The sequence below is a fragment of the Eublepharis macularius genome, chromosome 7, assembly GCF_028583425.1.
Source record: "Eublepharis macularius isolate TG4126 chromosome 7, MPM_Emac_v1.0, whole genome shotgun sequence".
In the NCBI taxonomy this organism is placed as follows: domain Eukaryota; kingdom Metazoa; phylum Chordata; class Lepidosauria; order Squamata; family Eublepharidae; genus Eublepharis; species Eublepharis macularius.
Window position 1 is genome coordinate 125,490,982 of NC_072796.1, and position 14,641 is coordinate 125,505,622.

Genomic DNA, 14,641 nt, shown 5'->3' on the forward strand with positions numbered 1-14,641 from the left:
TACTCTACAGTCTGCTCAGGGCTTTCATACAGTTCATCTACTACACATACTAACCTGCTTTCTTTTTTGATACAGGAGGTTTAACAGCTTGGTGGAGGATTAACTCTTCAAAGAATTTTTTTCTTTCTTCAATGGTAGGCAAGTGGACATTAAAAACTTCTCCAGAATCACTAGCAAATAATTCTCGTACCTAAAAAATTTGGACAAGGGCATTGACAAGTAAAAGTTATCATGAGAGACTAATTTGTGTCAGCATTATTGTATGGGAGTTTCTCCTAAAGTCTATAGCATTTGATGACTGTCTAAAGGAGAATGAGTTCAACAGACAGGAATCATTGAGTTCTTCTATTTAATCATTAAACAATCAAACTTTAATCTGTCATTCATCTTCATTTTCCTATGAAGTAATGAAACTTAAAAAGAGGGGAAAGACTGAAATAAGAACATTTGTTTCTTTCCCTTATTAAGCTTGCTTAGAAGGCTACAGAATTCAGACAGTTTAGAATAAAGTGCTATACATTTAAAAGATGCTGTATGGACTCATTCAGCAAGTACCTCATCTGGCAATGATGCATGATATACATCTGATGTTGCCAGCAACAAAACTGGAGCAAAGGATGGAATGTTCTGCAGCAGTGTAGTAAACGTGGCTTGCAACGTGTGTCCAACCGTCTCCCACCACATACGAACATTTGGAACGTATATTATACTTGGTGCTGTTCTCTTGGCCTCGCAGATCAACTGATAAAATAAGAAAATTTACACACATGTAACAAGCTGTTTTGACCTGTTCCCAAGATTTAAATTTTAAAGAGACAAGGTGGGTTTGTTTACCCTTTTGGTACCAAAACGAGTCATGTTCTAATAGTTAAAATGTGATGTTAATTATGTGTTTTAATTGGTTAGCTACTTTGGTGGCCCTTAGGAGGGCAGAAAAGTGGAGCATTAATTTTGTAAAACAAAAGTCCTAGGAAACTTGGAGCTAGTGGTTACTCATTAATATTCTCATACGCTTTTTATTTTCAGTCTTCTAGTTTTAAAAATGAAAGTTAATTTATGCACTAATATCATATGTTAGCAGACAAACTTTTCTCATTCTCAAAGAAACGTTTTGAAAGGAATGTCTATATGGACATCCTTTATCCATACCACTTTCTTCAATCTTGCATTTAAACCTCTCTCATCTGACTCAAACCAAATTCAATCTAATCCATTACTGATCAATATGCTGTTTTTAAAATTTCATTATCTTCTGAAAGTCACTTGTGCTGATCTAAATCCTAGAGTAAATATTTTAAAAAACAAAAACCTGACTTAAGACAAGCAGTACAACTCTCAACAGCAATATGAAAAATATAATATTTTCATACGCCTTAGCAGTTAATTGCTCAAACCATGTCCAACCCAAAAGACTTTATTATTCCAAGAAAAAACTCCCACAAACCTAATGTGGATACTAACTTGTATATATACTAGCTTCATACATGTTCAATAAAACCCAAGTGATTGATCAGTTCCACTTCAGTAGCAATGTAAGACACCTCAAATACCTGTGTGCATTTTTCTTCTGGTGTTTCAGCACCAACTCCAAAGAGAAAAGAAAGGTCCAATGTATATACCGCGAATTTTTCCAAAGCATGTATAACTGCTGGTGCCAAGTGAGAGGCCTGCCCAAATCCTGCTTCACCTGCTATCAAAAGTCTTGGCCGATATGATGTAGGCTGGTGATAAGCACGTCTAAAAAAATTAATATCTATTTAGCACACTTCAATTTAGTTTTTCAATTAAGTGTAATGCTTTACAAATCAGCAAAAAGATCAAACGTTCACTGAGTCGTCCCAAGCCATAAACCCATTTCTCCTCATGCTTTGCAACTTCCAGATGCTACACCACACTGAAAAAACATGTGTGCTTTAGCTTACACCACACAGGGACACTGTACATGCAAGTAAAACCTTTCAAAAGCTGGTACTCAGTTGCCCACCCGTATGAACCTACAGAAACAAAAGAAATTTAAATTTTTACCTTCTTTCTCCTATATGGACATACGGCAGCTTACAATAAAATTAAAACAAATATAATCAGTGATAAACTTTCCACATGAAATGAGATCCGGCCCTCAAGTCAGAATTGACTTATGGCGACCCCTGATGGGGCTTTCATGGCAAGAGACTAAGAGAGGAGGTTTGCCACTCTCTGCCTCTGCAACCCTGGTCTTTGTTGGAGATCTCCCACAGCCAAGTGGGATCTCCCCAACCAAGCAGCTGATCTCGGGGTTTAACTGCCCCTTTCCGTGCCAGTGCAGTGGCATGGAAAGGAGCATTTAAACCCCTTGACCCAAAGTGATATGAATCACTTTGGGAAGTTTTGATTCGGAAATCCCGAATCATTGCAATGGGGTCCGAATCGCACACCCCTACCCATATGTACTCCTCCACTCCAAATCATTCATCTTCTACTTTTTCCAAGCCATGGCATACACATGCTAGTAAGATTGCCTACTTTCAAACTGCAGTAATGGTATTCATTGAGAATGTAATAAAGAAATCTATACAGCAACATGAAGTCATAGCCCACCTCCTGTGTTAATAAAAATAATGATGTTTTACAATCTTAGTTATATAGCAACATACTTGCCTGTTAAAATTAAGGGCGTTTTCTTTTGGCTTATCTGATGTTTTTTGACAATGTCCAGTTTCAAACACTGATGGTCCCTCTTCATCACTGTACAGCAAGTCATTATCCAACATATCATTTGCAAAATCTTAAAACACAAACATATATGACCATCATATATAGAATTCTGTGTAGTCGTTTTAAGAAATTTTGAGTAAATGAAATGTTGCTTGTCAATAACATTCATTCTAAATCATGCTACTTGTCCAGTACTTGGCACTATGATTAGGCATGTGAGTGCCAACTTGAAAATGCTTGAACAAACACTTAATTGTACAACGCCCTTCCACAAACAGAGCAAGTCTGTGGAAGTGATCTTTGCCAGTCAGGTGACCCTGAGAAACAGCATGGGATTTAGCATGTGTAGGTCTGCAGCAATAAGGGGGAAATCAACAGAAAGCCCAAACACCCCTATCGCTCCTATGGAAGTGTTGCCATTACACAGTATTTTACAAAAATAGATAAATGTCTGCGTTAAACTTAAGGTAAGCATTCATTCATTGCTTGTGGTACAATTTGTCCCCAAATCAACTAGAAATCTATGTGAACATACCTGGTTTTCCCCTGGCTTTCTGTGCAAGCTCTGCATGTGGAAACACCCTCTGAAGAGTCCCCAAGATTCTCTGAAGCGTGTTTTCAAGTAGTGGTTTTGAAATGGTAGAAAGTGCTTGGCCAGGTGAAGACACTGCCCTCTGAGAGGCAGGTACGGTTTTTTGCATAGCCACTACAAAATCTTTAGCTGTTATGTTAATAGAAGAAATGTCCAACTGCAACTTTGCACTGCTGGTGTAAATCTGAGGATAACGTCGACGTAGGGCACACAAAGCAGCTTCACTACATATGGACTTAATGTCGGCCCCACAGTACCCTAAAAGAGGGGGGGGGGGAGAGAAGCATTTCTATATTAATGATCTAAATTGCAAATAGTCTGAAAACACAGATTTAACTGTGATACACAGTTAAGAGAAAAACTTGGAGGTTGTTTCCCTCCACTCCACACACACTTCTCTTATCACAACTATTAACTGCATCTTAAGTGTCACTTCTTTTTTTTACTCTTTTTCTCCATGGGACTCAAGGCAGTATCCACGATTCTTCATTTTGCTTAGTATTTAGAGAAATTTTCGGATAATATAAAAGGTGAAACATGAACAATGGAACTCTTCTGTATATTAACATTTTGCGCAATGGGAGTGTGTTGCTCTATTCACATTCATTGTTCAGCATACAAAATACTTAACATTTGAAGAAAATGCCTGGTTTTGATACTGGACATTTTCAGATATAACAGATGTGTCATTATTTACTGCAAAGCACATTTAACAAAATTCTGCATAAAGACACACACAGGGCAGCAACACTTTTCACACTGACTGCAATCTATAGAAAATCCCAAAATGATGTAATAGAATATATTTTTAAAAAAATTATCAAGAGTTCGTTCACATGCTTAGAGTTCTGTGAGCACTGCAATTCAGCGCAACCAAATAACTGCACAATACTCAGCTGCATAAGGATCTCAGCTCTCATTTTTAAAGGAGCGTATTTTGAGTCCTTACGAATGCAGAAACAGAGGAAAGTCAGCAAAAGGCTCACAAGTGGACAAGAGAAAAATTTATTTTCAGTTGTCTTTTGCTTCAGTGTTTTGCTCAGTTACCCCCTCCCCTCCCCTCCCCCCCCACTTTAAGAGTAGCTGGATTGGGCATAATAATACATTGTACGCAAACTGATTTCATAAAATAGACGTTTATAGCATATTTTTTAAAAAAACCATCACTATATATGGTAATATATATTACTATGGTTATAAGCAAATGGTGTATCATAAAATATTTTTAAGAAAGATTGAGGCAACAGAAGTGTATTTTCAGACTGAATTTTAAGAGATTTTTATCTTACCAACACATTTTTCAGCTAATTCTTCAAGAAACATCTCTGATGGCTTAGGGGACCACTCTCTTGTATGAATCTTAAGGATCTCTTTTCTTGCCTAAGGAACAAAAATTTTGTAAAAATTCCTCCAGTCTCAAGAAACAACTATATCCCACCCTTTGATCAAAGCAGCTTTCAACACTGTTTACCTTTTTAAACGACTCTTCCTTCTTTCCCTTAGGTCATTTTCTCAGCCTAATCTTAACCATATTTTCTCAAAAGTAAGATTTCACTAAGTCAAGATGATAGCCTTTGTTCATCCATTTCTTTTGTAAGTAGGCCATTATTACAATTGGTGCTGCTCAGAACTGAATGGAATCAAAGTATGCTATACTACGGATTTTGTATGAAATCCACATGCCATTATCTGAATTTGTCTGAAAGGAATTGTTACATGCTCTGACAACTAAATTTACATGTATTTGTATACAGTGTATATAGCAAAGGAAGAAAGCAGTATATTTTTATGTGTTTTGAACAGAATATCTAAAAACTATATACCACAGGGCCTATACTATATAGCACAGGGACTATATAATAAGAGAATTGGCATTCAAAAGCAAGTACACAGTGCTGGTACTTTACGATATTAAAATGCTGAAATATATCACGAAGAACCAAATCATACTGATTACAACACTATATATTTCAACCTAAATTTGTTTCTACTACCTTTAACTTTAAAATATCTACGGAAGTCAACACGATCCTCCAGCATTAAAATAATGAGAAAATTGCTCAAATTGCAAAATTAAAAGAATAGGTGTAATTCGGGGGGGGGGGGGCAAAAAGCTTGGCAATAACTTATTGTTAATGAATTCAATATTCAGTTTGGACATCTCTTTATATGGTCATGTTTTGTTTTATGATGTTTTTCTTACAACAACTGCCAGCTGTCACTTCTCCAGCAGTAGAAAAGAGAATCCAAGCTAGATTATGCATTTATCTTCCACTTGCTCCATGGACAGCACCATGCAAACGAGCTCTTACTTAGCCAGCGGAGGAACCCCCAGCTCAAGTCCTCTCTCCTCCCTTCTCTCTCTCTGTTCTACCTGTCAGGTATTTATTATCTATGGACCCCCCCATCCCATACACCATGGGGCAGGTTTATTAATATTCATAAATAAAAAGGAGATTCTTACATCTTTATCCGGCAAAGTGAAAAGAAATTCTCTATCAAAACGTCCAGGCCTCCGTAAAGCAGGATCTATAGAATCCAGTCTATTGGTAGCTCCAATCACCACAATCTCGCCTCTGCTGTCTAAGCCATCCATCAGTGCAAGCAGTGTGGACACAATAGAACTTGAAAATAAAAAATATTTCAGCTAATACTTGGATTCAAACTTCACGTTATTCAAGTGAAAATCTACAGTTGCTGATCTCCTCCCCCCACCAACTCCCTTCAAAAACTTGACGGTGAGGGGACCCCTACTAAGTTTCTGCAGGTTACTGGGGGAGGACAGGAGAGAAACAGGCTGCAGTAAGTGGGAAACTGGTGATCTTCACTTAGAGCAGGTGGAGGGAAGTTTTGTTTATGAAATAAGGTTTCTAGATCTAAGCAATATTTTTGTTGGCTTATGGCGGTGCTATACTTCTTAGAGGACTAGTGATAATGACATAATAAGCCAGCTAATGATAGTGCCACTTAGTGTGGGTGGTGGAGAGTGCCCTCAAGTCATAGCTGACTTATGGCAACCCAAGTGGGGTTTTCATGGCAAGAAACTATCAGAGGTGGTTTGCCATTGCCTGCCTCTGCAAGCCTGGCCTTCGTTAAGAGGTCTCTGATCCAAGTACTAACTAAGGCCAACTCTGCTTAGCTTCTGAGATTGACAAGATCAGGCTCACCTGGGCTATCCAGGTCAGGGCACTTAGTGTGGGATTCGGTCATCACCGCCACAAAGGAAACATAAGTAAATTCTAGAACCACATTTAAGCTGAACCACAGTTCATACCTGTGAATTTGATCTTGTCTACTGGATCGTACAGGAGCGAGACCATCTATCTCATCAAAGAATATAATTGAAGGGCGCATCTGATAGGCCTACAAGGACAAGTGGATCAGTAAGTACTGAATTAGCAACACAACACAACTGAGAGGTAAAGAAAGTAAAATTACCTGATCAAACAAAAGGCGAAGCTGCCGCTCAGATTCTCCAACCCACTTACTGAGGCAATCAGCACCTTTTCTCATAAAAAACGCTATTCTTCTGTCACCTTGACTGCACTCATTAGCAAGTGCTCTGGCAACAAGAGTTTTTCCAGTTCCTGGTGGACCATAGAAAAGGCACCCTCTGTCAAAAATAGGAAATTAAAATCTTTTGTTAAGAGAATTACTTAACTTCAAAAATACTCAATTCTGCAACCAATCTCATGCTAGCAGTATATGATATCCAGTGACGCTTCTAAAAAAGGCACATAAGAATTCAAGCTTATCTAGTAGTTTTCTCTCTTCTCTCCCCTGCATCACAACAGAAGTTGCTTTTGAAAAAAAAACCTGTTTTCCACTGGCATGTGTATATGCTGAAGACAAATTGAAAGATTGTAAAGATCCATGGTCAAGATTTCAAGAATGCTGCTCTTGTTAACTTTCATAGTATCTTGTCCTGTTAAGCCTTAATTTAAGGCAGATGCATACAAGGTGGATGTAAGGGCACACAGCTGTTTTGCAACCAGCTCAGCTTTTTGCTGCACAGCAAAACAGGAATACATAAATTACCATATAAACAAGGTGCACTTATGCAGAAGCATTAACTATGTATAAATAAAACAGTGTATGAATATAAAAAGACCAATACAAATGAAAGTTTAGCAGTGCAAAGCTTAGGACATTTAGACTACTTTAAATGTCACCAGCACCCTAGAAGCCAAGTGCATTTAAATGGTGTACTACCTTGGAGGCTGAATTTTGAATTTCTCAAACACTTCTGGATAAAGTAGTGGAAAAACAACCATCTCCTTTAGAGCCGATATATGGCTAAAGAGTCCGCCCACACTATCAAATCGTACCTACAGTGGGGAAAAAGTTTATAGATGAAAAAAGGGCAACCGATGTCACAGGAAAGCCACACAAAAAAATTTAGTGTTATCAAGACTGTTCAAATATCAAGAACCAAGCAATCTTGAAAAAATGTTTCAAGTGTTCAGTAATAAATTAGAGAAACCTGAAATACTAAACTTACTGAACAGTCAATTTGCATTGGATCAACGTCAGCCAGGCTTGCTCCAATTTTCATACGATCCTTATGGACTCCTTTCAACTCATCTTTTCTGAAGTTTAGAGGAAGGCACCTAGTTCAAACAAGAGATGTCAAAAGTGTATGTGTGGGAGGGAGAGCAAAACACTAGCACAAACAGGTAGTGCTATTTTCTCTTGCCAAGTTAAAATTTTAAATATTGAAGTGTCTAGAGACTCAATATTAGAAGTCACATAGTCAGCAAAGTTTTAGCTGACCTTGTCATTAACCAAATAACGTATGACAAGCATGGGGCATATAATGATTTGAACAGGGGCATCTCATTCCCCCTCCCCCAATTCCTCTTTCCCTTCCCTGAAAGTCCCCATAGCCTCTCCCCTTTACCTGATTCCTTCTCTCCTTTCTACCCATCAGCTAACCTACTTTAACCTGTCCCCTTGTATTCAACGTTCCCTTCTCTTCTCTCCCAGCAGCCTCTATTCAGGAAAACTATGGGTCAGTTGTGCACTGAAACTGCCAATCCCAGATACACAATGAGGAACCAACAAGGACTTATGAGGGGCACCTTACTTTACCCTGAATCCCCCTCCCCACACTATCTCCTCTTTCCCTCCTCCTGGCAAACCCCACATCCTCACCCTTCCTTGCTTCTCTCTCTCCTTCTGACCCACTAACAAACCTTTTATCTGCCCCCCTCCCATTTATACTCTGTCTTTCTCTCTAATGGGGAACCAAAGTATCTTATATCATTCTCCTTTCTTCCATTTTATCCCCACAACCCTATGAGGAAGGTTAGGCTGAAGAAGCGTAACTGGCCCAAGGTTACCCAGGAAGTTTTCATGGCAGAGTGTGGTAATTTGAACCTCAAGTGTCCCAGATCCTAGTCTGAAATTCCACTACATCACATTGGCTTTTTGTGGCTGCTGTTGAACAGTAGCAAGCAGCCAGTAATGCAAGTTTGATGGTATCAAGTTGCTAACCAGCAGCTGCTGCCTGGATCTACCGAGTCCTCCTTCAATGGTCAAATCAGCCCTGGAAAAGGCCCTGCCCCTCCTTCTGCCTTTTACTGAGAGAAACCAAGGCGATTGCCGTTTCCTAGCAGCCCCTACAATGGCCAGTGAGAGGACATTCATTTCTTAAAGCCACAGATACTGCTTCTATTATTTGCAGAGATTAACCCCAATGGTTCTTTTTTAAACACCCCCCCCCATGTTTCTTTTTTAAATTAAAATTTTGGATTTTTCTCCAAACCCAGGTCTATTTACAGGCTTGCAGAAATACCTGCTTTGTCTATTCATGGCTTCAGGCCTCTGAATTTCAGTATCCTCAAATTTAGCCATGCTGAAAATCACATATACTAACAAGCCAAGTTCCACACACACACCTCGATACAAAATCCCACTGTTCAGGAGGCACTTGGCTACAAAGCCGATGCTTTTGCAATTTTGGGGACCCACCCCACCCCCAGAAAAATGTGAAAATTAAAAAAAATATTGGGGATGTTTAAACCCCACTAAAAATAAGATCACACTTTCTGCGCGTGCTCAGACAATTAGCTCCTCCTCCTTCAGGAGACACTGTGGTCAAGAGGGAAGCCACCAATGCAATGAGCCTGGGAGGAGGCTGGCTGGGGGAAATGTTGCTGTAACTGCCTCTGTTAAGGTGAAGCCCAAGTTGTGGTGGGGAGACATTCTCACAGCAGCAGAACTCAACTTTGCTGCCATGGGGTGGAGCCAAATGCTCAAACCATGGTTGCGCAGAGCCAAGGTTGTGGTGGCAACCAGCAGTATACAATCCACCTAGGCAGAAGGCAAGGGAACCTCTGCTGTCATCCCAACAACAAACCCATGCTCCACTGGGATGGGGAGGGGGGAATACCACCAAGATTCCTGAGCCTGGAGTGGGGGGTGCCTGACAGGAGGGAGAGGGAGCCATACTTGCAGCCACCTCCTTTGGGACAACAAACACACAGCGCCAGGGAAGGGGGAAGACGCCATTACTAACATACAGTTTGCAGGGTGGGGAAGCTGTGGGCAGCTGGGGGAAGCCAGAACTGCTGCGAAGCCACAGGTGAGTAAAGAAACAGAGCTGCCATTGCCAAGGCAACAAACATCAGGAGGCAGCCAAAGACCCAACAAGACCAGGGGGGAGGGGTGCATGGACAAGAAGCATGCAGCAGGAAAAACCAAATAGGGAGCTGGGAGGGGAGAAAGGAAGCAGCTGCGGGGGAGGGGCAGAGAAGCTGCCACCGCTGAAGCTGACATTGCGCAGGGGAAAGGAAGCTCAGTGTGGCCCCCTGCAATCCCCAGCATGTGATTCTTGTGGGCCTCCCCTTGCTACATCTATTGATGATGATACCTCTTCCAACAAGTTACATTTAATCCCAGGAAATCCAGAACGAACCTAGCCTTTTGATATAAGATACAAGATACTACGTCAATGCTATGAGTGGGAAAAGTTACAAGAGGATACCTGCTTAATGCTTTGTTCAGACTTCGGTTCCTACGCCTTTCAAAACGTTGTTCATCATCAGATGACGACGATGATGTAGAATCGCTGTTGTGAATTGCATGCTTTCGTCTGTTTTTATTTAAAGTAAAACATTAAGTATACATGTACTATGAAATCTTATGGAATTCACACAGCCCAGTAAGAAGCACACACAAATAATTCCCAGTATTAGTGAAATGGGTATGCCATCTGAAGATATGATAGGTAGAAAAGGGTGAAGGGATGGGGGTAAGAGCAGGTGCTATGGATGGCAGCACTCTTTAAGTATACAAGAAATTTAGGAGGGGAGAGCATATGCATATACAAACAAAAAAGCTCTGGAACAACTGATGTATGTTTTGAAAATTCCATGAGACAAGAAACAACAGTTCAGGAGTTAACATGAGAGTGCAGCGATATGAAGCAGGATAGATGGAGAAATTAGCTGGCAGAGAAAATACACAGTAGTTTGGGGAAAGGCTAGACTTTGTGGAATGGCCTTTTTTGCTCAACCAACTCCAGGAACCACAGTATACAAGAAATATTCTCTCTCTTGTAATCACCAAAGCATTCAAGGATTGAGCCCATGTCTGCCTTCCTGAACCTGGATGAAGGGACAGCACTGAAAAACTGAAAATATGAGAATATGTTCAGAAAGAAAAATGGGAGAGAAATTTGGGTAAAGTACTATGAAGAAAGAAGAGGTACACTATATTACTTCAAGGTGTTCTAAGAGGTGCTGTCCTTGAAGACTGTCTGGAAACTACAGAACATTTCAGCCAGATCACTGGATGGAGTGGGTCATAGGGACCTGTTCAATCGACACTGACTCCTGATTTGCTTCCAACCCAATTCTAGGTGCTACTATTGATCTTGAAAGCCCTACATGGGCTTGAGGCCAGCAAACCTAAAGGACTGCCTACTCCGAGAACCTACGCTACTGCTCCACTCATCTTCAGAATTCTTCCAAATATTCACTGCCTTGAAGAACCTGAATTGGGTGGAAGAAAGCTTAGAAATATATAGTATAGTATAATATAAAAAACTGAAATAAAAAGACTATTCGTGTGCAGAACAAAGCAGACTAATGAGGAAGTAAAGCTAATCAGACAGAAAAGTAAAGACAAATATAAGCCTCCAGAAAGCTGTAAGCTTTAAAATTGTAGCTCCTAATGGACAAATACTTCTTGAAAAAGTGCAAATACTTTCATCTGCATAGCTGGGCAGGACCCTTTCCATGGGGAAGGGTCATAGCTCAGGTTCAATGGCTAGTGTCTCCAGTTAAAGGGATTTTAACAAGGATTGGAAAGATCAGCAGCTGGTTGAAGCCAGATCTTAATGTCTAGACAATATCAAAACCAATAGTCTTGTGGAGGTATTTGTATGCATTCAGTCCTAATTCTGCACGCAGGAAGAGAGGAGTCCAAATAGATTCATTCAAACAATCATATTAGCTGGGAGAGAGGGGAAAGAAGATACTGCATACCACACTTTTGAAAATTTAATCAGCACCAAAAAAGCCAAGGAAGAAAACACCCTATTCTCTAATATTTGAGATAAAGTTAAGAGTTCCTGCTTTCTTATTTGTCAGCTAAGCTTCTTCTAAGTCAGAAACAGCACTATGAATGGGGCTTGGAAGACCAGAAAACAAGTATGGCACCGAAATGCTGATGGACTGCTTTTGTATGAAGGCAAACCACCAGGCCTAACATCAGCCTGCATAATTTGCTAGTTTATTTTCATCATAGGACAAAGAAGAAAAATGTACTATCAAGCCTATATACTGTACAACAGTTTTCATCATGTGCCATTGCAGATATCACAACTGCAATCTCAAATGATTAAACTGTGAAAGCTAGTTAGAAAAATATTCTTACAGCACATAGAAGCTCAACTGAAGACTTCAACAGTTCAATAACTGAGGAAACAGGACATATGAAACAGTAACAGTGGAGCATTATTATTAGGAGTAACAAACCTGTTCATCTTTTTGCAGTAAGGGCTCCTTGGTCCTGCAGGGCTAAAGGGAAACCTTCGCCTTACAGCAGAAGCTGCATCTGGGTAAAATAATTTGGGCTTCCTCTGGTGCCTAGGTTCTGTTAATGACAACAGTAAAGCTTCCATCAGAACTGTCACACGTTTCTGACTACAAGTTGATACATATGCTAATAATCAGCTTGCTTATGAAGGATCAAAACCTAGTAATATCTAAGTTCATTTGTTTCAGACAAGCCTTGTTCCTTCACATTACAGAAGATTTGAAGAAATTAAATCCATTTCATCTATTGGAAAAGTTGAAATGGGTCTTAATGGTAATATTACATATAACTGTGTGACAAAGAGGCAGTTTACAGTAAGATGAAGATCTTTCGAGTGTAACACAACTGCCAAAAAATATTAGGCCTACAGAAAACGGCACCCAGGCAACCTACTTTCTGGCGTGGCTTGATAGCGCACTACAGTTTTTCGCTTTCTGAGGTCGTAACGCTTTTGATTGTCTTCTCCATCTTCATCTTCTTGGTCTTCACCTTCTTCTGAAGATTCTAATTAATATAGAATAATTTAACTTTAAAAATGCATTATTTACTTGAAGCAGATTCTGTGAAACGTAGATGTAGGACATATTGTCCTTTTTAATTTAACAACTGCACTCATTAAAACAAAAAATGTACAACTATTTTCTACTCTTTTAAAAACAAACTGCAAAATGATATCAATGGAGAAATTCTTGTGGCTATTAACATTTCTTTCTAGGTGTTTTTGGTGTTTCTAAAACATGTATATACATTATAAGACATGTATACAGGTAACATCCTAAAGAGCCGCAGAGATTATTATATAGAAGGATTCTAATAAATGCCAATTAAAAGGTGACCAGGGACAAAACACACAACAGCCACATAAATACAATGCAGGACAGTGTTTAACATGTCATACAGTCTCAAACCAATCAAAGCAGCACAATGACCTGCACTCCCATCCTGGTTATCTGTGGTTTCTTCATCAGTCCTTTGCATCCCTCTTTTTGTTTTCCCACGAGAGTATACATCAAGGTTTTCCTAGGATGACAGGAGAAAACATTGAATTGGTTTCTATGAGCCATGAAGGGAAGGAGTTCACAGATCTGTAACAAATCCTAAACTAGTCAGACCTTATGCTAACAGAATAAAAGGGAAATAATTCCTTAAGCTTAAAAACCTTCAGTTTGCTATCTTCAAAACTACATAATTTAATGAACCCATGAAATGACTTTTCATCTGTGATTAATTCTGTAATTAATTAATGTTGACTGACTTGCATTTTTAAATTCTTATTTTTCCAGCAAATATGCAAATGATAAAACAAGCACAAAAACGATACAACACATACGTTTTCTGGTAAGGGAAATAGTAGCAGGATAGGGAATAATTGTAAATAAGACTCTTAAGGATGTTCAGAGCAGACAAGGCTGGATTGGCTTTTCCAATAGCCTGACTCAGCATGAGGCACCTTCATATGTTCTAGGCTATATAGTCCTGTCCACAGTCGGGAATAAACCCTATTAAACCTTGTGGGGCTTACATCTGAATAAACATGCATATTATTATACTGAATGTTACTGAAACCTCCCTGTCACCAGGTTCAAAAGGTTTTTTTAGTAGAAATCTATTACTTGTCAAAAGAGCTCTCTATTCTTACCTGCTAGATAAAACAAAAATTACTGCCCCTTTGCGCGCTGTGATGCTAAGTTTATGCAAAACATGAGCTTCTGTTACGGCTCAATTAGAATGACTAATTTTCAACATGACCCCATTTGTGGAGACAATCTGGAGCCAAGATAATCTAGAGCCAAGAAGAGACGAGACAGATCTTTCTACAAATTTGAGGAAAGCCCCAGAAAATCTGAAACCTTAAAACAAAAAACCTACATTGAAAGGTTAACCCACTCATATAATTGCAGCAATGCCTGTACCTTTAATAAATGGATACCTCCTGAGATCTCAAGTGGCCGCTGTGGGATTTGTTAGGCAACCACAGTATTACCAGCCTTTGTCTCTGCAAATAAAAGGTGTATGTGTGTGCGTGGGGGGGGGGGGGCTTTCCAGGACTATTTGGGCTCCCAGCCCACTCCTGATCCCCTCTGCTCTGCAGGGAGAACTCATTGGGTCAGGCTCAGCAAGCAACTTGCTACCATGCCGTTTGTGTGCTTTAGCAAAGTGTGGTGGTGGTGGCTATTGGGATAATGTGATGCCACAAAACTTGCATGGGCCAAGACAGGCTCCACACAACTTGCACTACCTGGCCAGGCCCAGCAGGAGCCACATGACTCACCTGAGCAATTTGCTTCCACATGACTTTTACAACTGGGC

At 39.8% G+C, this 14,641-nt stretch overlaps 1 protein-coding gene across 3 annotated transcripts in view; it reads right to left on the reverse strand.

Annotated features, from left to right (window-relative positions):
- The window catches only part of ATAD2 (ATPase family AAA domain containing 2), a 35,955-nt gene that overhangs the window by 10,900 nt on the left and 10,414 nt on the right, over positions 1-14,641 (reverse strand). For all 3 annotated transcript variants that reach the window (XM_054985551.1, XM_054985550.1, XM_054985553.1), the window contains 15 exons: positions 13,261-13,351; positions 12,725-12,835; positions 12,271-12,388; positions 10,275-10,382; positions 7,788-7,896; positions 7,499-7,614; positions 6,725-6,899; positions 6,561-6,649; positions 5,751-5,910; positions 4,576-4,666; positions 3,230-3,544; positions 2,638-2,764; positions 1,551-1,737; positions 556-741; positions 55-190 (listed from right to left, as the gene is read on the reverse strand). In XM_054985551.1, coding sequence (XP_054841526.1) covers positions 55-190; positions 556-741; positions 1,551-1,737; positions 2,638-2,764; positions 3,230-3,544; positions 4,576-4,666; positions 5,751-5,910; positions 6,561-6,649; positions 6,725-6,899; positions 7,499-7,614; positions 7,788-7,896; positions 10,275-10,382; positions 12,271-12,388; positions 12,725-12,835; positions 13,261-13,351 — 2,119 coding nt within the window. The remainder of the gene's footprint in view (positions 1-54; positions 191-555; positions 742-1,550; positions 1,738-2,637; positions 2,765-3,229; positions 3,545-4,575; positions 4,667-5,750; positions 5,911-6,560; positions 6,650-6,724; positions 6,900-7,498; positions 7,615-7,787; positions 7,897-10,274; positions 10,383-12,270; positions 12,389-12,724; positions 12,836-13,260; positions 13,352-14,641) is intronic.